The following is a 22,725-nucleotide window of genomic DNA, read 5'->3' on the forward strand; positions in this document are numbered from 1 at the left end:
TGCCTCTGTAAGAGATCAAAATGACAGAGATAGCAGGCTTGCAAAGGTCATGATAACATGTCGTCAATTCATGAGGCCTACTGCCATCCCCTTTCTGTTTAGAAAGGGGATGAGTCCGTTGTGGTCTAATCATTACATATGCAAGTAATAATGGCAAAATATACACCACTTTCACTACATCTTCGGCACAAATATGAAGAAATATTTACAGCATACAAAAATCTTAAAATAGCATTTGAAAGGCTGTATGTTATCTTGACTTAAAATTTCCCGAGTTCTGTCTAAGACAAAGGGGAAGAGGATGATCTTGTTGTGTATTGTTGTATTGAGTTATTCTAATCCTACACTGATATAAATTAAATTTATGCAATGGAAACAGTTAACAAGGCTAAAGATGGAAGAGCACAGCATTAGTAGAGGTAAGCCTATTTCATGGGATAGCTTTCAAATTAAAGTACTCAAGAAGTTAAAATAATCAATATCTAAATGTGGCAGTAAATATTCTATAGCCACTTCTTTGCTTTTTCACTCTTTCTGCCTCAGTTCATATGCAAAAATATATTCTCATTTTGACTGAAATTACTGGGAGATTTCCTAGCTCTTTCTTGGACCTGTTACTCTTTCCTACTAGAGCTGACTTCGATTTACTGAAGTCAATCCGTATCCAGCTATACTAACTGGTCAGGTAAAGTTCTTGCATCGTATTCTCACTAGTTGTCATAGAACAGCAGAAACACAAACTTATTCTTTTTCCTCAGTTTTTTAAAAATTATAATAGCCTTTTTTGTATAAAGGCATTTAAATAAAGGGCTATTTTCAGTTAAAAGAATAAAAAAGGAGGAAAAAACGCTTTGGCCAGAAATGTTTGATCAGGGAATTTTTTATTATGAAAGGTGCAAAATGTCATATAGCTGATATTAATAATTATAATGGCAATCTGTAAGGCTCTGAATTATTGTCAGAGCTAGGAAGAGAACACATTTATTTTCAGGTTTCTCCTTTTTCAATGGCTACAGAAAAAAACCCTGGGATAAGTATTTCGCTTTATAGCTTACTTGTGAGCGTACAAAATATAAAGAAATCAGCTAAAACTAAGGAAGTGGAGATCAAGAATCTCATAAGAGCTTCAGCAAATGCAAATAACAAATTAGCTGTAAAAAATTCTAATCTGGAAATAATTTATAGGGAAATTACCTTATTTAGTTACTTTCATACTTACATTCACATCCATGTCCCAGTTTTACACATGACATACTGTGAAAAGTTGTTATGAGAATTGCATGCATGGGGACACTGACGTGAATTTGTTCACATTGTGTTACATTTCCATCTTGGTGTGACACAACTGTGATATACCAAGTGAATTCAGAAACATGTCTGACAGACTAGTAACGGTTGCATAAACGTATGGCCTGATGGTAACATCACTTGAACAAGCCATGTAGCTACCAAATATTGATGCAAAATCAAAGCAAGAAACATGAGCATGATGCCAAATACTGTAAATGCTCTTTGCTTTCAAATCAACAGATAAGGCCTTGGCAGCATACTAATCCTAAGGATTAAAAATGAGAGGACTTCAGGCTGTTTGGGAACTTGGCTGCAATTCTGCAAAATAATATACATGATAAAATTTACTACTCTGCAATACCAAACACGTGAAAGAAAGCCTTAGCATCCATGGCTCATCCACCCTGTCACTTTTTAAGTTCAAGGGCAGGAAAAATATTGAAAACAAATACTACTTGATGACAAATTTTTACTTTGCTTTTTTTCCCTTTTATTCCCCCCCTATATGCATAATTCTGTATTTTTACATGCTAAAAGTTCCCTTTCAATTACTAAGAATACTCACTATCTGCTATGACGAACAATATGCCACTGAGTATTTAAACATTTCAACCCTTTCTTCTCAAAAAACAGCTTAGTGAGCCCTTACATCAAAACCAACTAATCTTGACATTTTCAAACAAGAGAAACCAGAGGGATAGGGCCAAACACGAGATTCCATAATGTCCTTGACTAACCTAAGTAATACCAGATAGGTGTTTTTGCGCCTGCTATTAACATCTGCATTTTCCATGGGAGATGGGAAGTGGGAGATGCAAGACCCAAAATGTTGTCCATGTACAGAAGACACAAATTAAGGGAAGAGACTATTCTTGTTTTCTCCTTTGATGTCCCTTGCCACCAACAGTCTACCATTTATTTGTTCTTGTACTTGCTGTTGTAAACTACTGGTTCCCAAGCTGGTTTGAAAGTATGGCTTTCAAATTGACAATGACTTTTTAGTAAGTGGTCAAAAGCTGTAGATTACAAGCTATTTATACACAACCATTTATTTAATATGGTTTTCTTTTCAGCAGCAGAAAAAAAAAAAAAAAGAAACTTTTGTTTAGCAAACAGTTTCAATTCCAAAATACCACCACTATTCTGTGAGCAGTCGCAGCTGATACAGAATTTCTCTATTCTTATTTACCTGTCACCTCGAAGAGTCGCTTCTTGAATGAACTGACATTTCCATCCTTCCTCCTGAGTAAAGGACTGCTTCTCCTTTCTGTCACCTTTTGTTTTAACCTGGAACGTACCTTCAAATTGGGCTCTGAAGCTGGAAACGAAGAGAAGAAAATAAATGATTACAAATCTAATTACCGCTTTGTGTCAGACACCACTGACATTCCCTGTAGGACCTCATCTGATCCAAGGAGGGCTTGGAGGCAGAGATTTTACTGCCCATCCTCCCCAGCCATCCTGCTGCTCCTCATACAACTCCATTTTAGATTGGAGGCTAGGAAAGAGAGGAAGAGAGCTGAAAAGCTTCAGATCCCAGTATTTTCTCATCCCATTTCAACTCTGAAGTTACCCATTAATTATTGTTAATACCATAAGTATTAATTAAAGATGAACGCAACTTTTATTCTACATCATTTTTATCATCTCCCTTGTAGGTGAAAACTTGGATGGAAATATAGCTTGGAACTTCAAACCTTATAATTGGATTATGGTTTGATGACAGAAATAGAGAGAAGCCTCCACTGGTGCCTTTTGATTTCTCTTAGAAATATAAATTACGACAAGCCTTGCTGGCAGAACATTTCTTGGTCAGCAATTTTAGGCCCAGAACTTCAATGTTTTCTGAGTAACACACCAAACAACTAGATTTATGACAGTGTCCTAAGAACATTTACACAGAAAAATATATGCTCTGAAAATGAAGAAGTAGGATTGATTCCCAGAAAACCTAGGATTACATTTAATGCACCTTGGGCAAGTTCCACCTTTGTTTCCTAAATGGACACGGTCTTTTCATATGAAGGTCAGAGACGAAGCTCTGCTGTGCTTTTTATTTTGTGATATTTTTAGCATGATAAAATGTTTCATGTACTCACTTATCTGTTCTGCTAAGTAAACCCTCTATCAAACAGACTGCTAAGAGCTAGTGAAAGATAATTGTGGAATAGAATTTGTTTATATTTCCCTTTCTGGAACTGAGGCTTGGCTAAGCAATATCTCAAAATAGAGCTGGAAACTGGGATCAGTTCTCTCTCCTATGCACAGACATAAGCCCAGCCCCAAAGAAGGAGCAAGAGTTAGCAGAAAAACCAAATAAATGAAATCTTTATTCAATTCAGCATTATACCATTTGTCACTTCGGGGCAGGAACTCAATCCTACACTTATAATTCCAGTCCCTGCCCAGCATGTAATATTGCACATCTTTTTCCTGCTGTCCCACTTGTTCCCTCAGGGATAGGGACGTTAGAAATGCTCACGCAAGAGCAGAAGGGCTGCACCTCCGCCGGAGTATTGCTGTAACCTGCAGTACCTGCAGTCGCGGGCCGGCCTTTGTCACGTACGACATCACTCTTGGCAAGCGCTCCCTTCTAAGTGGCCTGTGCTTTGAGTACATTTCAGACCAAGATACACAGGCTAGCACAACACTGGAAATCTTTAATAATAAAAATATTAACAAGAAATTTATTTTTTATCACTTACTACCATTGTTAAGAGCAATGGTTCTAGCAATGGACTACAGATGACTCGTTTGCTGTCTAAGATACCATTTGCTATAAAATATAACAATGGGCTAAGATTACACTACGTGCTTTCAGCACAGATCTCATCAGGTACGATGATATTTGGAAGAAAAGGTGCTCACTCCTTTTGCACTTACGGTTATTTCGATTTATACTATTCCATACTCTTAAAATTTAGGAGAATATTTCCATACCTGTGACAGACTAACGTGATACAAATCCTCTGCAACACTCACTGCAGAAATGCTCCACTTCTATATGAATGTTTCATGCTTAGTCACAGCGACTGCCTTTCTATTTTTACCACATTCCCATCATATTCTGCATCTGAATCAATCACATAAGCAGAGAAAGCAGACTTTGATGTCAATGTCTGAATTTATGAGCTGTCTGAGAAGATAGCCCTTGCGTGAAAGACAAAGATCATTCTTAAATGGAAATAATCAATTTTAAAATGAAAAGGCATGGAGAAGAGTGGTTTTTAAATTATAAAATAAACCTCCCAACAAAAAACAAAGCCAAGGTTTGAAGAGTGTTTGCTTCAAATACTGGCTTTCTTGAATGTCTCCCATGAGACACTGCCAGCTCCTAACATGGTACCAGCTAGGACTTGATGGCTGGCAATAAGAATTCAGGTTTCAGTGCACTAAATATATAAATCTAACCAATTTGAGGATGTCTGCTCCAATGGACAAAATGCAGAACTGGAAAGTGGTTTCTTGATACCTGTCTGTGGCTGAGGTATTGACTTGGTGCGTGACTGTAGAGGTCACTGTACCATCCTGCCCCACCGAAGCTGAAGCAGAATTATTGTTGACTGCAACAGGTATGGATCACAACAGCAATCCTATGTGCTTCAGTGCACTCCTACATGAAGGCAGTAATAACACATCTATAATTGTCAACTCTCTTCCCATAGTTAAAAAGGCAAAATTAAGTATTTTAAGCTTCAAGGATAGAGCTGTGGATTAAAATTATAAACTTATATACATAAATATACACACAGACTGCCCCAAAGCACATACATGAGATTATTTAGGAATTATTTTAATCGTTTAAACTCTGAAATGCAAACAAGTGAGCAAAAAGTGAAAATAAATTTTTCAAACTTTTTTTTTTTAATTAAATTGTTCCCCTAGTACTTGCAAGGCACTTGGAAAGCCTTAGTGGCAAATGGTGAAGAATTATTATCATTAACCTGCCTTATGTTTCAAATGAGCATTTGGTTCAATACTTAACTAGTGGTTCTTAGAAGCGGTCTATAGAGGGATAATGCTCAAAATAACTGTTTTGCATTAGCCACCCCTGTAAGTATTTCTGCTGCACATTATTAGCACCTTTGCTCAGCTTAATTAATCCACTGCCAAGGTTGACTATGTTCATCACCCAAAGGCATTCTCCATGTGGAAAAGAAGTGTCACATGGGGAGCCAGTGCCAAATAACTTCTGAGGCTAAAGCTTTACTCACCAGCTTGCTGCAGAGTAGCTTCCTCATGCAGATACAAGCCCCTAACAATTAACCTTTCTTGCTCCATTAATACCACAAAATCATTGAAAAGACCTTCATATAGTCTATTACTTCATGCGGTGATTCAACCATAAACCAAGACACTGACTCAGCAAGATAATTAATGCATGTGGCTAACCTTCTGTACACCAAGCATCCCACTGGGGTCCAGGACTCAAAACTAGATTAATTCTACCCCATACAGGATACGTCCTGTATCTCACCTTCCTGAGGAAATAGGGCCTCTCTAAAGTGCTGGAGGTGCTGAATGAGGTGGGGTTTGCTGGGTTAGATGCCTGCAACCATAGTGGGCTGAATCATCTGACCAAGGAGCCAGAATGCCAGAGACAAGAGAAAAACAAGAGCACGTGGCCAGGAGTGTGGCAGATGGGGAAAACAGGACTGCACGTTTTCATGGCAGCAGGCTGGTAGGTTGGGCTATCCATCTAAAATCCTGCTAAGAACCAGTATACATCTGATATTGGTCTAATTGGTCACTATTAGTCTAGCCCCTTTGCTCCACAAATCTTTGCAGTTCTACTACATTTAGCACTTTGGAACAAGTAATAATCAGTTCCCGCTTGGAGAAAGGGAAAATATATTATTTGAGAGTGTTTTGTTGCAAAGAAAACAAAAAGACACAGCTATTTTCTCTGAAGGCCATCAAAGCCCATGTCACTGATCCCGATGGGAATCAGCTGATGCCCGTTTGAGCGATTCACTTGAGTGGATTTCAGGAAAGACTAGCCTGAAAATGACTTTGTTTATGTAACTGCAGCATAATGTGGAATAAGATGTTGCAGTAATATGGCTTGTTCAGCCTCATTGTTATTACCTGGCTTATTCTCTTTTTAGTGCTGGTAATAATGAACTGGTATTACTGTTTAAATGACCGTAAGTGGGAAACAGGTATGAAAGATACAGAAAGCATTAGTTTAAACAACAACAGAAGATATCACAGGCAACCCAAGGACTGGTTACCTAACTCCTTGGCATAACTTGTAATTATGTCTACAGAACTGAGAACTTTGGTTCTAGGTGAAGAGGAAAGACAGTGTCTCAATGATTTTTCTCATCTTTTATGGTGGCTTCATGTAGCAGGAAAGAAGTAAGTAACTGTACTGTTGAAAATGGAAAAGATACAGGCTTCTATATAGGCACACATTTATTTCATCACAACAACCATCATTGCTCAGGTGAAAGAAAACTATCCTCTCCTGAGAAACACGATACTGAAACACAAGCATGAGAGATAGGAAAATGATTCGGTGAAGTCATTATGTCCTGTACTCCACTTTGCTTAATATTAGCAATCTGCAGATACTAGCATTAAAGAATATAGCCTGGGGCCAGACTGCTCCCAAATGAGCTGAGGTTTTTTTTGACAGGGCTTTGCTTCACTGTTTCTTTTTATTAAACACACAGAGATATTTAAGAAGAAGGGATAAAAATCCTTTCTACGCATGGGGAGAGGACATACATATGAAGGGAATGTAAAAGATAATAACGCACTACTTTCTGACGGTTCCTGGAACACAGTACTACTTTTGTATCAGAAGAGCGTGTGCCAACTTCAAATCAGCATTTAATGAACCCAGGCAGGAAATGGGGGGTGGGAGAGGGTGCACAGCAAGCAGGTCCTCATCTCGAGGCTAAAGCCATATATAGGAAACCTGAAGAACAGAAAGTGAGCTTTTGTCCAGACTTCGAAAGGCTCTAAAGTGAAAGCATTTCCTTTTCCTCACTGGCAGGCTGGCTCAGAAAAGCTGTGGGGCAGTCGAGGTAAATGATGCTAAATTTGGCTACAAAGATTCCAACAACAGCATGAGCAACAGCGCCAAATTCACATCTTACTTGAGAAAGATAAATTGTTCCCTATTGCCCAGGCACCAGCTGTTATCACTAAGATCGTTTTGAAACAATAACTTCGACTTCTCTAACGTAATTAAGTCAACAGAAACAATTAAGAAACAAAGACTTCATGATCTTGAAGTAAATCACTGGTATTCTCTATTTCTTAGCTGTCATTTTTTTTAAGCTGTGAAGGGTCACATATTATACTGATTTGAATATATTCTATGCTGTTTTTCATGCAGCAGTTATTAATTGTTTTTTCCTGCCTTATATCTAACAAGTATCAATAAAGGAATACATAGTCAAGGAATCTTTCTTTTTTCACACCGCATAGGTTGTTATTTTTTATACTATTGTACTAGAGACCCATGCACAGATAAGCATTACGTGCTTTACAACACACAACCATGGCAGTCCATGCCTGCAATAGCTTGAAGTCTAAGTTATAGGACAAAAGGATGATGTATAGGTACAGACCATCAGAGGTACGAGAGAAAATAATGAGATTGTACTGGTTAGCACGATGGTGGTACTGCCAGCATACCACTGGTTTATCTTTTGTCAAGTTTCTTTCTAGCACTGTGGCAACTGAGAATTTTCAAAAAGACACTGAATGTGGATAATGAGGTAACTTTGAGATCTCTGTTGTGATTTCACTTGAAGCAGGAGGAGCAGAGTGGGAGAAAACATACTGTGAAGAGATCCTCATTTCGTTGGGTCCATTGCATAGCACAACAGGTTCCTGGTCCATGCTGTGGGCTCCCAGTCACCGTAGTAATATACATAAGTAACAAAGCAGCCTGCCTGTCTATGCGATGCCAGGACCTGGAGATCAATGAAAAAGTCAAATCCCACCTTACTATTGCACCAATGAAAATAGCCAGAAGAGGCACATCTAAGGTTCCTAAGAAGCTCATCTGAGCATAGTGGGCTAGGGAGAAACTTCCCAGTTTCACCCTCAGTGATGCAGGCAGAATGAAAGGCACAAGATACCACTATGCACCATCAGGAAGGATAAATTAGAAGATAATCTGGGCTTCCTCACCAAAACTATGAATGCAATCAAAGCCAGGCAGAAAGCTAGAGAGGCAGAGAACACAGGTCAGGGACCAAAACTGCTTCCAGCTTCCTCAGCCACTTCGTGGAGAGCTGCGAATGAGTTTGTCCTTCTGAGAGACCTGATGGTCTCACAGCCTTTCCTCTGCTGCATGTGGTTCTTGCAGACATGTAAATAGTCTCTGCTCTGCAGTGAGTTTCTGACTTCTGCTCTGGCTTCCTGTAGGCAGCCACAGACTGTTTCAGCCACCTCCACATAGCTGAATATATTAGGCATAGGCAAGATGAGTAGTGACTTTTTGTTTTCATACATGACTGACTCAAATTTGCTGTAGAAAGTCACGTCCCGATACAAGACAATACTGGACAATGAACAAGTGGACATCCTCCCCACTGGCTGACAGACTGGGAGATACCAGCATGTAGTACAATTCTGGAGGTTCAATGACTTCTAAATTCTGGTGATTTAAAATGCCATTTCTGAAAGAGTTTTAAATTAGATTAATGAGACTGAAAGCTATTTACACATGCTCTCTAAAGCTCTTCCAAGAACCACATGGACCTGACCGCTGGGTGGTCCCAATGAGGCGGGAGCACCAGATACAGCAGTACAGGATGGAGACACTTTGTTTTTCTGGCTTGCATCGCCTAATGTGTTTTCAGCATATACCGAAACTGTTTCCTGTACAACCATTCACTTTAAGGGGAGCGCTGGTCATATGTGAAACCCTTTAGTCCTTTGCTTTATCTTACTTTTGTAAAAGGTAGAATGCTTTATTTATTCAGACTAAGGTAAATATCCATTCCCTAAATAAAAAACCAGGTTTAGTGAAACACATGGTAAAAGAGCTAATTAGATTAGAGGGGATCTCGCAGCCCTTCAGCTCTCTTCAGGCTAAGGAAGCCAATTTAACAAGATTAGCAAATTTTCATTGATTTCCTAAAGAAGGTTCAAAAATGAAATATTCCCTGAAGCTGTTTTAAATATCTAACTTTTCCTTGTTATTCATTGTAGTCCATATGAAACATAAAATTTCTGTTTTATTATCCATGCAAACAAGCGTTATCTTTCTAGGAATGATTTATTGAGTTAGATATAGGAATTACTTAGTGTACTGCTTGCATTTAGCCAGAATTAGAGATCTCTATTTTTCATGAAAAGCTGATCAGCGTGATGTATTTCCTGTTGATATTTGTTCTGCATGTAACCTGTGAGGCAAAAGAACAGGTCTCTTGATAGAATTCTTAATAATTTCTTTTCCTTAGCACAGAAACAGCATCTCCTTGCATTTGCACCACTGGGCTATATAGTGGTTTCAATGAGGCCATGGTTTCACTGGGCCTCTTGAGTCCTCAATACATGTCAAGTCTGCTGAAACCATGGCATATTATTGCTATGTCAGGTCCATCTTAAATCTTCTTCCATGTAAACTAATATTCTTTTCCAATAATAAATAGGGGATTAAAAACCAAATTAATACTATACTGTCTTGAAACAGAATAAAAGAACAAGGATATTTTTAAATTAATTCTCATCTTCCCTGCACATCTTCAAATTCTATAATTTTTTTGCACTTTTATAGCACTTATGGGAGCCAAATTGCATCTGAGTTCTCAGGAGGTGTAGAGGAGAAGAAGGTGAAACAGGCCATTTAATAGAGGGCGTCCCTCATTTGAATGGTAATAACCAAATTTAGATATGCATGACTGGCAGTCCTTCTGGTTAGGTCTCCCCTGGTTATTCTCGCCCTCACTGCTGACCATATACACCAGCTGGTTCTAGCTGGGAAGAAGTAATGGGAATATAATACCATATTTTCCGCAAATATAGCAAATCCCACTCTTCAGCCTAAATCCTCCTTCAACATCCACTGAATCACTAATTTTGCATGAGAAAAAGTACTTTCTTCAGTGAAGAAGTGCCAGAGATAATCCTCTAGCCCCAAAAGTTGAGGCTTTTGCGGGGTTACAATTTGACCCCTAGATACATGACTTATTTTTTATAGAATAATCATGTCCATGATTACATTGTTCCCCAAGCCCCACGCAAGAAGGAATTAGTTAATAGAGTGATTAAATCCCACAGATTTTAATCTAGGAAAATATCCAGCAGTGATAACTCATCGATGGCAGGCAAAAAGTATAATCCAATATTTCATCAACCTTCAAAAATTCATGATGAAACACCATCACCTTCTCCCCCAGTTTAACGGGGCATCAATGTCATCAGTAGATGAGAGCTGGGCAGATCTAGACTGCTGAAGCATACTCTTTAGAGTTGTCCAAAGGCAACACAGAGTACAGGATGCCAAGAAAACAAAAACAACCAAAACAGAGTGTATCTTGCTTTCCTAGCAGATGAGAACTATGCGCCAAATTCAGCTCAAGAGTAGGACGGCACTTCAGCTCCACTGAAGACAAATGAAGATAAAACTGGCCCCAAAGTTGTCTGGACTTTCAAAACATGTTTGTCTAACTTCTGTAGGCAAGGTTGACTTTGTGAAAGGATCTCTCCATGTTAAGCGAAGTGAAGAGAAAAACCCCACCTGTTTAAAGCCTTAATTAGACGTTGACACTGCACCTTCATAACGAAACTGAATTAAAACAAGTTTACTTTTAGATAGGTTCTTTATGCTCTGGGATATAATTCCAGTCCCCTACAACTTAATTAGCTAAATATACAATGTAACCTTCCATCTGGTAGAGTAATTTAACAGGAATAATTGTGCACCACCATAACTCAACGAGACACTGAGGAAAACCATTGAAATGCTATTTCCTTTCCTTTGGAAGAGAATTATGTACAATTTCAGCATGCTTTGCATTTCTAACAGTTAAAGCCAACAGGGAGGTATCACTCTCATTTATATTACTTTCCCATGAGAAAATCAAAAGCAAAGTACAAAGCGTATGCCGTTGTTCATGAATGGCTCTGTAATACTTACTTGGCTTTAGCCAGAACATGTTATTTGGCAGCTAAAACCCTTAATTAGAGTTGTGGGTTTGAACAGATTTTTCAGTGAAACTATGTTTTGCAGGAGTTTGGAGAAGTGCAATCTTTACTAACCAACGTCTTCTATTTTGGATGATCTGATACCATGTGATTTCCACTTTTCACTTCTCTCTCTGTTTCTCTCTTTTTGCCATCTTTTAGATGTTCTTGTTTACTTTTCTAAAAGTTTTCAACTGTCCCTGCCCTAGATACAGTGGAAGAAAAATCCTAGTCCCACTGAAATCAAACAGGACAGTTTCTACCGACTTCAAAGAGTCTGAGATTTTATATGCAACATTTTGTAACGTATTTATCCAGAGGGAATAGACTTTGAAATGCCCATTAAAACCATTTCACTTCATTTTCAATGGACATTATGCTCTTAAAGTGTTTTAGATTTTAGGACTGCTCCCTGCTCCTTATTTAAGCTGTTTCCTTTAGGTTCAAAAGTCAAAAAGGTGTCTAGTATCTGATTACCTGCTTATCAAAAAGTTACGCAAGCTACTTGTTAATGCTAATTTATAAAACATTTATGAAAACATACACAGTTTGTGTAAGAAAACCTTTAGGTAACCACATGAAGCAGAACTTTGTAATTCAATTTTGGCTATGCATTGGGCAGTAAAAGGAGAACTAAGATAGTATTTAGACCAAGATTGTATAATTAGTCTAGCCATCAAGAAGGTTCAGTATCTAGCACAACAGAGTAATTACTGGCAAGACAGAAAGTGTATATACAATAGTAGCATTTTTGCTAAAACAGAAATACAGTGAAAAACCTTTATCCACGTCATCTTGAAACTGAGTAAGAATCACCCATGCGTACACCTTCACTTCCTGCAATTAAAAGTAAGCGTTAAATAAAATATATTAGAAGAACAATCTTGCACTGACAGGAAGACTAGGATGGGCTTTACAGGAATCACCCTGGTGATGACTCCTGTTGAGTCCTGGTGCAGGCCCTGGCATACCTACACAAGTTCTTTTCTCTCCGACAGTGTCATTAAGCCTACCCGAGCATTCATTTTTATTTAGTTTTAAGCTATCTCAAAAAATTTCCCCTCTAACTCGAACTAAATTACCGTGACAGGGCATCCCTCCTCACCCCCAGCTTAGGAGGCTGCAGAACCCTGATGGACCTGAGATGACCGCAGCCCAGCACAGTAGCTACAACGGTATTACATTTCCTTAGACCTGCTGGCTCCCAGGGGCTGAACTCTGTTTTGGCCTGTTCATTACATGAATCCGGAAGAAGCTGTTAACAACAGTTTGCTTCAGATTCACTCTTCAATTGCAAGTGAAAGTTTCTTCTCTTTCTAAAACCTCTTACAACTAATTACACCCTCTCAAGTTATTGATGGTGAATTTAGGAAGGCTAAAAAAGTCTGGTGATTAATGGGAAGAGAAGTCAAGAAAAAGAAGGGCTGGGAATCAGGATACTTCCCCCCCCACCCCTTCACTCTGTGATAGACACCGGTGATTTCCTTTGGGCACATCACCTAGTCCAAATTTGTCAAGACTCTTCATTAACCCAGGAAAACAAGGACTCTCAGAGGCAGGAACGCTTAGCATCCCTAAAAATGGGATAAAATGAGGAGAATCATATCATGTTTGCCTTGTTTCCCTGCTTCAATAAACAAAGTGCCTCTCTCATTTATTGTGCTCACTCATAAACTCAGAGAAAAATAACGCTTCTCTCTACTGAGCTTGACTTCTTCATTTTGGCAGACATGGTAATTGAGAGTTTGTGATCCTCTAAGCTTTTTTTTTTTTTTACCAAAGACCAAAAGAAATCCAGCTTTTTCATATACTGTTACTTCACAGGAGAGTGTTTTCCTAGAAAATGCAAACAGAAATGGAATTTGGTGGCACAAAAGGGAAAGGGAGAAAAACTTTTACACGCTAAATGTTTTTCTTCTCAGTTTCAACTGCTCCAGTAAATTACTGAATCGCTAAATGCAGAAAGAATAATAGTAAGGAAATATGCTAATTAATTTATTTTTTAAAAAAATTACATCTGCTGAGTTCTCATTCAGGAATCTTTCACTCTCATTACACAAGAGCTATGCTGTTATTCTACTGCCTAATCAGGTTAACTTAATATGGTTTTTACAAAGTGATCTTCATGATTGTGCAGCATAGCCTTCTTCCTCTCTTTCATCACAATATTAAACAATCCTTCATCTCCTCTTTTTCCCTGTATGAAATTACATAATTTCCCCCCTCCAAGCAAGAACCTTGTACTATTTGCTATTTAAAAAAACCCATGCTATATTTCCATTGAGCATGCTTCCAATTTTTGGAAAGCGAGCTACAAACATCTTCTCAAATAGTACTATTGTGAGCAATCTTCAGATCTCTAAGCAAAATGCAAGTTGTAAGCTTACAACTCCATCAGCAAGGAAAGATTCAACTGGCATAAAACCAAAATAAATAGAAATACTGATTGACATTCCCATTCTGCCATGATTGTGCTAAACTCAGGAAAGAACAAACAGTTTGTACTTGATATGATGATGTCCCCAGGAATTTCTTCCAACAAAAGCCAAAACATGAGGCAAAATGCAGAAATTCCATCTATAGTAACATTTTTAAAAAGCATGCAGCTTTGGTTAGAGAGCTAACCTTTATTGGAATTTACTGGCTTTTGCTGGTTTGCATGAACACTTGCACATAGAAAATGAAATGTTACAGATTGAAGAAAATGGAAATGTTATGGCCATTTGCCAGAATTTCTGCATTTATTTTGACAAGGTAAAAAAAACCCAAAAAACTTTCTTTGAAAAGAACTTCTACCCTATCAAACCCATGTTGTTTGCTACATTTTTGTTAGTTTTACAGCAACATCATCAAGCAGATAATATTCTCCCGGACAGACAGACACAGAATTATGGAGATCAACAATCAAAAGTTCCCCATATTAAATGATCAGGTGTTCAAAAGTGCACAGCTCCCATCAGAGCTCTTACAACAGTCAGTATGAATTTCAAAAGTGTTCAGTAATAGGGAGGAATTTTCAAACCTCTCTGGGTAATTTAGACGCATTAGTCTCATTGAAAGTTAATGAGCCACGTGCTGCTCAGGCTTTTGGGTGCTTTGCAGAAAACACACGTTACGACTGGTATCCATGGTGAAAGTCGTGGGCATTTTTAAAATTTGATCTTACGCTGTTTAGGCTAAATTCTGCTCTTAGCTACAGATGTGTAGCTTCTCCTTATGGTATATTTATCTGTCCAGTGAAGCAATAGCTCCCCTCACTCTGCTCTTTTGAAAGTCTGTCAACACAGAGCATCTGAATGCAGCTGTGCAAAGAGCTGCATATCCTGGCCTCTAGCCCCTAGGACAGTCCCAATCCTCCATGCAGCTAAGCTGTGTGAAGCCCACTGCTGACACGTTCTGCTGCATCTTGTACAGAAAAGAATAATCCACATGGCTAAGAGAGTTATTGAGTAACCATTGTCACTGCACTAGGATGTTAACTCTGGTACCTAACTGTAAACACAGAAAGAGCAAGACTCTTAAGTCTTTCCCTAGTTACCTATGCATCCCATCATTCTAGATGCTAGAAGAGTAAAAGTTGCACAGAACATTTTCCTCTTTACCATAGTCTTTCTGAATTAATTTTTAAAAGATTAATAAGGAGATGTCACTTCAGAACTAATTAAGCAAAGGTTAAATAGATTACTGAACAAGAAAGTGAGCAAGCAAAACTCATGATTTACAATGCCTGTGTGACACTCGGTGTTCCCTTAGCACTGAAAAACACATTAGGATGTCAGGAGAGAATCATTCAGCTTTGCTGCCCATTAAATCTGATCTTAGAGTAACCGATTCAATCAGAATTATCTTCCAAGAGCATTATATTGAAGTTGGAGAAGAGAAAGATACCTCTCTATTTTATATTATGAATACAGAAAATAAAATTGAGAAGCAAAACAAAGCTGTGATTAAAACCCACAACAGGTATTCCTTTCTTAAGGCTGAAAGGAATGTGAGGTCTGCTTTCATATGAATTGCTGACTTCATGCAGGTTCAGCACCACAGAGGGTTTACCAGGAGCCAGTGGCAATAAGCGTTCATAGCCTAAAGGAAAGGAAAAGAGGTTCACCCCTCATGGCAAAGGTCAGATTTCTGCAGGCTTTATAGCCTGTCCATATACATGAGTGTTCGTGGGACATCTTTGTCTAGTAAAGTCCCATGAGGATGACACAGGCTCCACAATGTCCCCTCTGCCTGGAGGATGGCCTTATAACTACCCGGATCAGTTTAGGGTCATTTGACTTGTGTCGCTCTGGTTCCTGTTGCTTTTACTCTCAACCTGATGAACAATCATTGCAACCTTTGTGGGGATGTTGCTGAAGGCTGGAATTAAACAACTCTAGTATACAGACAGATTGGACGTGTAAACAGGATATTTAACAGTTGCTATTTTCACGGATGTGGAGAGCTATCAAATACACGCCCTTGCTAACATACAGCATGCTGTACACTTCATTCATATTTGCTTATCAGAATCACTATGTAAATGTCATAGAAATGGTTATGCTAATGATTATATTAGTATTTGTCTATTTATTCTGTAGATATCTTTTCAGAGAGTCATCATGTCCTTTGTTCAATTTTGGAACTGATGCATTGCATGCCCAAATATTTGGAATAACATATAGAAAACATCTGGATTTAATTATATTATAGTCCTCTTATGCAGACAATGGGAATTGAATTAAGGAATATTTTGAAACCCCCACAGAGATATAAAAGTATTAGCAGCTGCACGAGAACTTTACTGTTACAATGTTTGAAAATGTTTTGTTTTACAGATCAACAGTCTGACACATCATAAATATCAATCATAACATTTAAGATACATAAACATGGAAGAAAAATTAAAACTTGCATTTCAAAAACCTAAAGATGAATTCACAGCATTTAGAAGATGTAAAGTGTATCCTTATGTTTAAAAAATGAAAATGTGTATTCTATTGGCACAGAAAATATATGTTGTAGTGGTATTAAGCAGAGAACCACATAAAGGCTTATTGTGACTGAATAGCCTGAACAAGATTTTATAGAATCTTGTTATATTGCCACCATACTGTACAAAGAGTAATTCAGCTAGAATAAATTAGCATTTTGCTTTTCATGCTTTCATTCCTTTGAAAATATTTGGGGATATAATATGAGCTTAGAGAGTCTGCCCCGAAGTATTAGATACAGACTGGATTTTCTTTCTGAATGTACGCTGGTTCCAAATGCCACTTCTTTTCAAGTCAGTACCAGTTTTGCAGTTAGTTTTCAATCTCCCAGTGGCTAAATCACATTCAAAGGCTGTTAGCACAGTAGGGGGTCAGGCTTTCTCTCTGAATGTAACTATATCACTCAACAGCAGACTCATGCAATAAGCAATCTAATGTTTTCTTTTCTTTTTTTCCCCCCTCCTCTTAGTGTCTCCCTGCATTCCTGGATACCGGTCACTGCATCAAGGACCTGAGGTAACAGCCACATGGACTCCACCACCATCCTTCTAGCTTACTTTATGGTGCAGAAAAAGTCAAGTCTACAGTTCACCTGCTGTCAAGACAAAAGGTTCAGTTGCTAATCCTCCAAAACATTCTGAAACGTTCAAATGAACATTTTCTTGTACAATATTACACATTCCTATGTGTAAAAAGCACACACAAATGCGTGCGTATGTGTGTGTACGCACATATGCATACAAACTTTGACAACCAATGACACAAAATATAATATTAATCCAATTCCTCCTCTTTCCATGAATTCCCCTCAAAATGTTCTGAAAAACATTGTATAAAGGCAGCATACCATCTGAAGACAGATACCACGCAAAAGAGAGCGAGCTATTAAACCCAGAAGTAATATTGAGACAAAGAAAATAATGCCATAAAAGGTCCATGAAATGATGGTCTGTTTAGAAAATACATTTATCAGGACTGAAGCTTGCTCTAGCTGTTAGCACTGGGCAACACCGACTCTTAATACCATGTGGTCAGTCCGACCTTGTAAAGATGCAGTCAGGACCTTTAAACTTACCCACAGTATCATCCTGAACAGGATTTGTGGATTATGATATATGCCTTGCTGATGGACAGCCTGGTTAAAATAAAGGGTGGGAGAACTGCTGGGTAAGGGGCTCGAATAAACTACGCTAACTCACCCGTTTTACGAAGTGGAAAATCATCCTTGGCATCCTGTGCTCCTGGTAAAGTGTATTTGTACGGTGGCGAGGCCCCGCTCAGGGGTGGAGAGCTTTGATCCAGTGAGGTATGGTGGGCAGCCCTGCAGCAGACACAGAGAGGTCACAAATTAGCAGTCACTGAGGTGACCAGCAGTAGCTATCTACACATGTTGTACACATGTCTCAGCTGTGTTTATGTTCTTGTTCCTCTAAGTGTGCACAAACCACAGGCTCATGTAACCATTTTCACTTTTACAGTAAGTTATGGAACTCCTTGGGATTCCCAAGAAAGCGCTTTTTGCACTCATTATAAAAGTCACATAGGATAAGAGTCATGTTGCCCTACAGACAGGATCTGTCACCAGTTTGGGGAATTGACCATTTTAGACTGTTGCATTTTAATATGAACCAGCTGACACACAGCAAAAGCCACTTAAGTCTTGTTTATCACGTACAAATAGATGTACATTGATCCAGCCTCTTCTATCAAAATGTGGGGGATTTTCAGGGCAGGGGGCCTTATACAAAACTAATCAGAAATATTGAGTTATTATTATCTGTTGGAAAAAAAAATGCAATCTATTTAGTGGACAAGGTAGATAAAACCTTGCATTTAAGTTCAGTTTTTAAGTTTTGTGAGCACACCACTCTGCAGCATGTAGCACTCACGTCAGCAGAGAAGCTCCAAGCTGAAGCGTGCTTTCTGACAACTGCTGGATGAAAGGAATAGTGTGGGCAGATCTTTCTGAACACGGAAACTGCAAATTGCAAAGAAATTGCATCATTTGGCCCAGAGACAGGTTTGTTTTTTTTTTTTTTTGTTTGGTTGATTTTTCTGTTTAAAGGGGGAGAGAGGGAGAGGAGGGAAACTTTCAAACTTTGTGTTTATCTAAACATAATTTTACTTGGCCTTTTACAGACTCTCTCCCTATCTTTCCAATGTAGTGTGGTTAATCAATAATATGTCTCTGTCAAAAGGGGCACTACCATCAGAGATAATACTACTTTCCCTAGTGTAGCAGAAAACATCCTCTGCAGCGCTCCTTGTTCTCACTCATCTGAAGACTCAGAACTAAGTTTGGATTATTAGTCCAGAAATCTTACATACTCAAGAGAATTTTACACATTATTTGGGGGAAAAAAAAATTTAAGTACTGTATCTCCACCAGAAACAATGTAACTATGTATTAAATCATGTTACCACAATGCTCTGATTAGCTCAGAATGGAAACTCCAAGGGTAGGCCCTCAGTAATTCTTTTTAAAAAGAACAAGTACAAGACGGAAATCTAGTGTACCATATGCATTTCTGTTTGTCCGATTGAAGGTCAATTTGGGCATAACATTGAAGTCTTTCAGAAATGCAGCCAGAGTTCATTTTGTTGGATTGATTTATGTGTCTGTTGTAATAAGGAAGTTAAAAAAGAAATTAATTAGTACAAAAAAAAAGGGATAAAAACTGTAAAAACTGTAAACTCTTAAAAAGTTAATAGGCCCATTACAGGACTCAACAAAATCACTTGTTTCAATGGTCTAAGCAGATTCTTAATCAAGGCCAAGGCATCATAAGAATATGCAGTTTTGGATACTAAAATCCATCAGAGTAAGAAAAGTTAAATGACCATTATCCTTCTCAAAATCCTTGTGAGTTACTTACACCATTCAAGTAACTTCACTGGAAAGCAGCATCTCTTCAAGAAGAAACAAGTTTTTTGATTGAGTCAAAATCCAAGTAAATCAAACACAAAGTTGTTCTAACTGCAAAAATTGAAGAGACTTGAAAAAATGAGAGGTATAGTTGTAAAATTTGTGATAGCGTCAAGAGATGCAGCAGTTGAAATAAAAAGTTTATACAAATTTCTGACAGCATCTTGTTCTGTATAGCTCTCATCTCATCACTGAACACTGAGTACTCTTCAGTTCAACCAGAAATATTACACTTCTGGCTTTCTCCTAACTTCTCGGTTGAACTTCTGTCTTGTTCTGGAGGCAGACTCTCAATACCCCTGCTGGAGAAGCATTCTGGCAAGTTTTAACAGATACCTCGACGAGGCAAGGAAACAGCTTAATACTGAACATACGTGTACCAGAGCTTGGGGTGGCGGCTCATGGAATGATTCTTCCCGTTTGCTGGAGAGTCTTTTGTTGCCGATTTACTCAACAGGAACTCTTGAAGTTTCTGCTTCACTTCTGTACTGGCCACTGCCCCTAAGACACACAGAATTAAATATATCTTATCTTTACTTAAAAAAATTACATTTTTACAGAAAACAAAAAACAAAACACAAAAAAGAGCCGGTGTCTTGCTGCTGGAAGTGTTGTACATTATAAAAAATATTGGTGGAAATCAGTCAAAATGAGATAACACTCAGATTAAATGTTTGTCTGTAGAAGACTGAAGTTGGCCATAATCCAGAAATCCAGTGAAGTCATAAGGAATATTTCAACAGTAGATGAGGCCATTTGTCCAGGGCCAGATGTATCTAAAGAATTTAAATTATTTCCTAATAATTCCCAAATACAAAACCAAGGATAGAACTAAAAAGATAGTGACAAAAGGTCACTTTGAGTTTGCGGTAAAGAGTATTTTTTCTTTTAGTAAAGTAATAGTAATAGCACAGCAAAACTGCCCTTTGAACATTGTCTTGGTTATGAGCAGAACGCCGCAGAAAGAGCCAGCAGTGAGCCTTTTTATTCAAGCCACTTCAGAGCCTGTACCTGTGATGTCTGGAAGACAGACCACAGTCTGAAACATGAGTCTTAGTTGACAACTCTACTCTTATGACATAAAAACAACAGAAAGACCAAAATGCCAGGAAGACATGCATTTTGACCTCTTTTGGTGGCTAGCTCAATACAGTACAAGAAGTAGGGCATGTCAATGTCAGGTTAAACTGTCAATTCCTACTTGCAGCATAGGACATGCTTCTTTACTCACAGCCATAATTCTCTTCATAAAAAAAGCATGAAAAAGAAAAATCTTCTTTCAGTTTTCCACTAACAGTGACAGAAAAGGGAAGAAAAAACATTTCTTTGAAAGTTGCAGCACTAAGGCATAATGATACTCTAAGTATTTGGTTATCCAACCCTGACACACCACAGCTAGCTGGTGAGCATGTCCCCCTGTGACCCTGTTCCCATAAAATACCTCTACTACCCCCCAGCTTCAGACCCTAACTCCCCTCCCCACACCTTCCTTCCCTCCTCTACTCATTAAGTAGATCATTATCAGGAGCAAACGCTGGGGTGGGGCCTGGGGGTGTCACAAGTGCTGCTTGGCTGGCTGCTACATACTGAACAGCCACCCAGCAAGCCAAAGTGAGAAGGGAACCAGTGAGTTCACATCGCTGCTCTTCCACTGGTGGGAGCACTAATAAAGCCCAACTGTTCATATGGAGGCTGATTTTTCACACCACTTACAGGAACCTTTTGTTCCTGCAGTTTCTGCCACCCTCCCACTGCTGGGTCAATAGGCTGGTGATGCTTTCATGGATTCATCGTTCACCAAAGTACTGGAAGCACCAAGGACACCTTCATTTCTAAAGCCTACAATATGGTATGCCTACAACTGTTGAACTGATACATTTTTCCACCCAAGAAAAAAAGGCAGGAGCATAATGTATCGCTCTTTTCTGCTTCAGTCTTTGTCAGTTAATTCTTGTGGTCATTTAGCAGGGCAAGTAACAACATCTGCTCATGGCAGCTTCATTTTGAATACCTTCACAACGTACTTCAACCCGATTTTGAAACTGACCTCACTAAGGAGAATTACTTGTATCTGTCTCCCTCTAGCGAGCACCAAATTCTAACAGTATCCTTTATATCTGTCATTTGCCTTAGAGCTACATATGAGCTAGAAATAACTCTTGGTTGGGCCTCATGAAATGGCATCAAGAACAAACACAAGGCAGTTTGAAAAAGTACTAGCAAAAGTATTCAGAAGTCTTGGCCAAAGATATTCTTAAACATTTTGTTATATTTTCAATCTTGAAACAACGCTCAAATTAGTTAATCAGCAAGTAATTTGATTTTTTGCTGTTTTGTAGTGCTTTCTGTATTGGGAAATAAGCTCTCCAGAAAGAAGTTCTCAAGTGAAGCTTTAAGCTTTCAAATTCCCTCCTTTTTTATAAAAAGAGCTAGATTCTTGAGAGGCATATACACAGGTCTGTCAAAATGTGCTTTCCTACTGTCCTCCAAGTCCGCACACAAACCAGCAATGCGTTTCTGTGGGTGCAGCAGGTGGCCCTGCCTTTCTGCAAGCACAGTCTTGACTTCTCTAGTTGCATATTTCACACAGTAATAGGCTTGCTTCAGGTTGCTGTTCATTGTCCATTTTGGTGGGAGAACGCAAAGGGGAATAGATTAATTTCTTATTAGGATTCATGGTACATTGGCTCTTACTTTCTCGGCCTCTTTCTTTGCCTCGGAGGGGAGGAAGCTGTTGTTCCCTGCGATGCCTCTCCAGTTCCTGCTCTTGTCTCTGCTGCTCCAGTTTCTGCTCTTTTTCAAGGAGTTCTTGCTGTTGTTTAATGGCTAGGAGTTCCTGTTGTAACTTGCACAGAACAAAAAGACATGAGAAAGTGCAGTTTGCACTGTTTTCTAGGTCAGTCCTGGGTAAAACAACCCCCTGAATAACTGAGTATCAGCACTTGCTTTTGTGCTTACACTTCTTTTCATCTCTTAACCGACTTTCCCCAGTCTTTTAAGCAGGATAGTGCATTACTGGCTGTCACTAAAACGAACTGCAATGTCAGGTAGCAGCCTGCTGCTCTGGTTTCACTTCTTTCTCTTTTGGCAAAAATGCCTGGAAACTGCACAGGGTTCTTTGCCAGTGCATCACCCAACTCTGGCTGCTGTGCTCCACTGCATTTGTCAGCTCCATCGAGTGGAAGCTTAGCACAGTAGCATAATGGCAAGTAGATCGGAAGGAAAAAATGAAAAGAAAGGCAAGATCATAAATTCCCGGACAAAATCCATTACAGCAATCCTACCATAGTTCATGTAATCCCATAAATCATTTTCTTTTAAATTATATGAGGCAGCTCAGAGAAGAGTGAAAACACAACACTTTCAGGGCCTGCCTCC

The 22,725-nt window shown here is 38.8% G+C and overlaps 1 protein-coding gene across 1 annotated transcript in view; it reads right to left on the reverse strand.

The window, feature by feature from the left end:
- Positions 1-22,725, reverse strand: part of HDAC9 (histone deacetylase 9) — a 488,764-nt gene that overhangs the window by 205,182 nt on the left and 260,857 nt on the right. The window contains exons 5-8 of the mRNA XM_050892726.1: positions 22,042-22,192; positions 19,722-19,848; positions 17,621-17,742; positions 2,480-2,608 (exon numbers count right to left, since the gene is read on the reverse strand). Coding sequence (XP_050748683.1) covers positions 2,480-2,608; positions 17,621-17,742; positions 19,722-19,848; positions 22,042-22,192 — 529 coding nt within the window. The remainder of the gene's footprint in view (positions 1-2,479; positions 2,609-17,620; positions 17,743-19,721; positions 19,849-22,041; positions 22,193-22,725) is intronic.

The sequence above is a fragment of the Gymnogyps californianus genome, chromosome 2, assembly GCF_018139145.2.
Source record: "Gymnogyps californianus isolate 813 chromosome 2, ASM1813914v2, whole genome shotgun sequence".
NCBI lineage: Eukaryota > Metazoa > Chordata > Aves > Accipitriformes > Cathartidae > Gymnogyps > Gymnogyps californianus.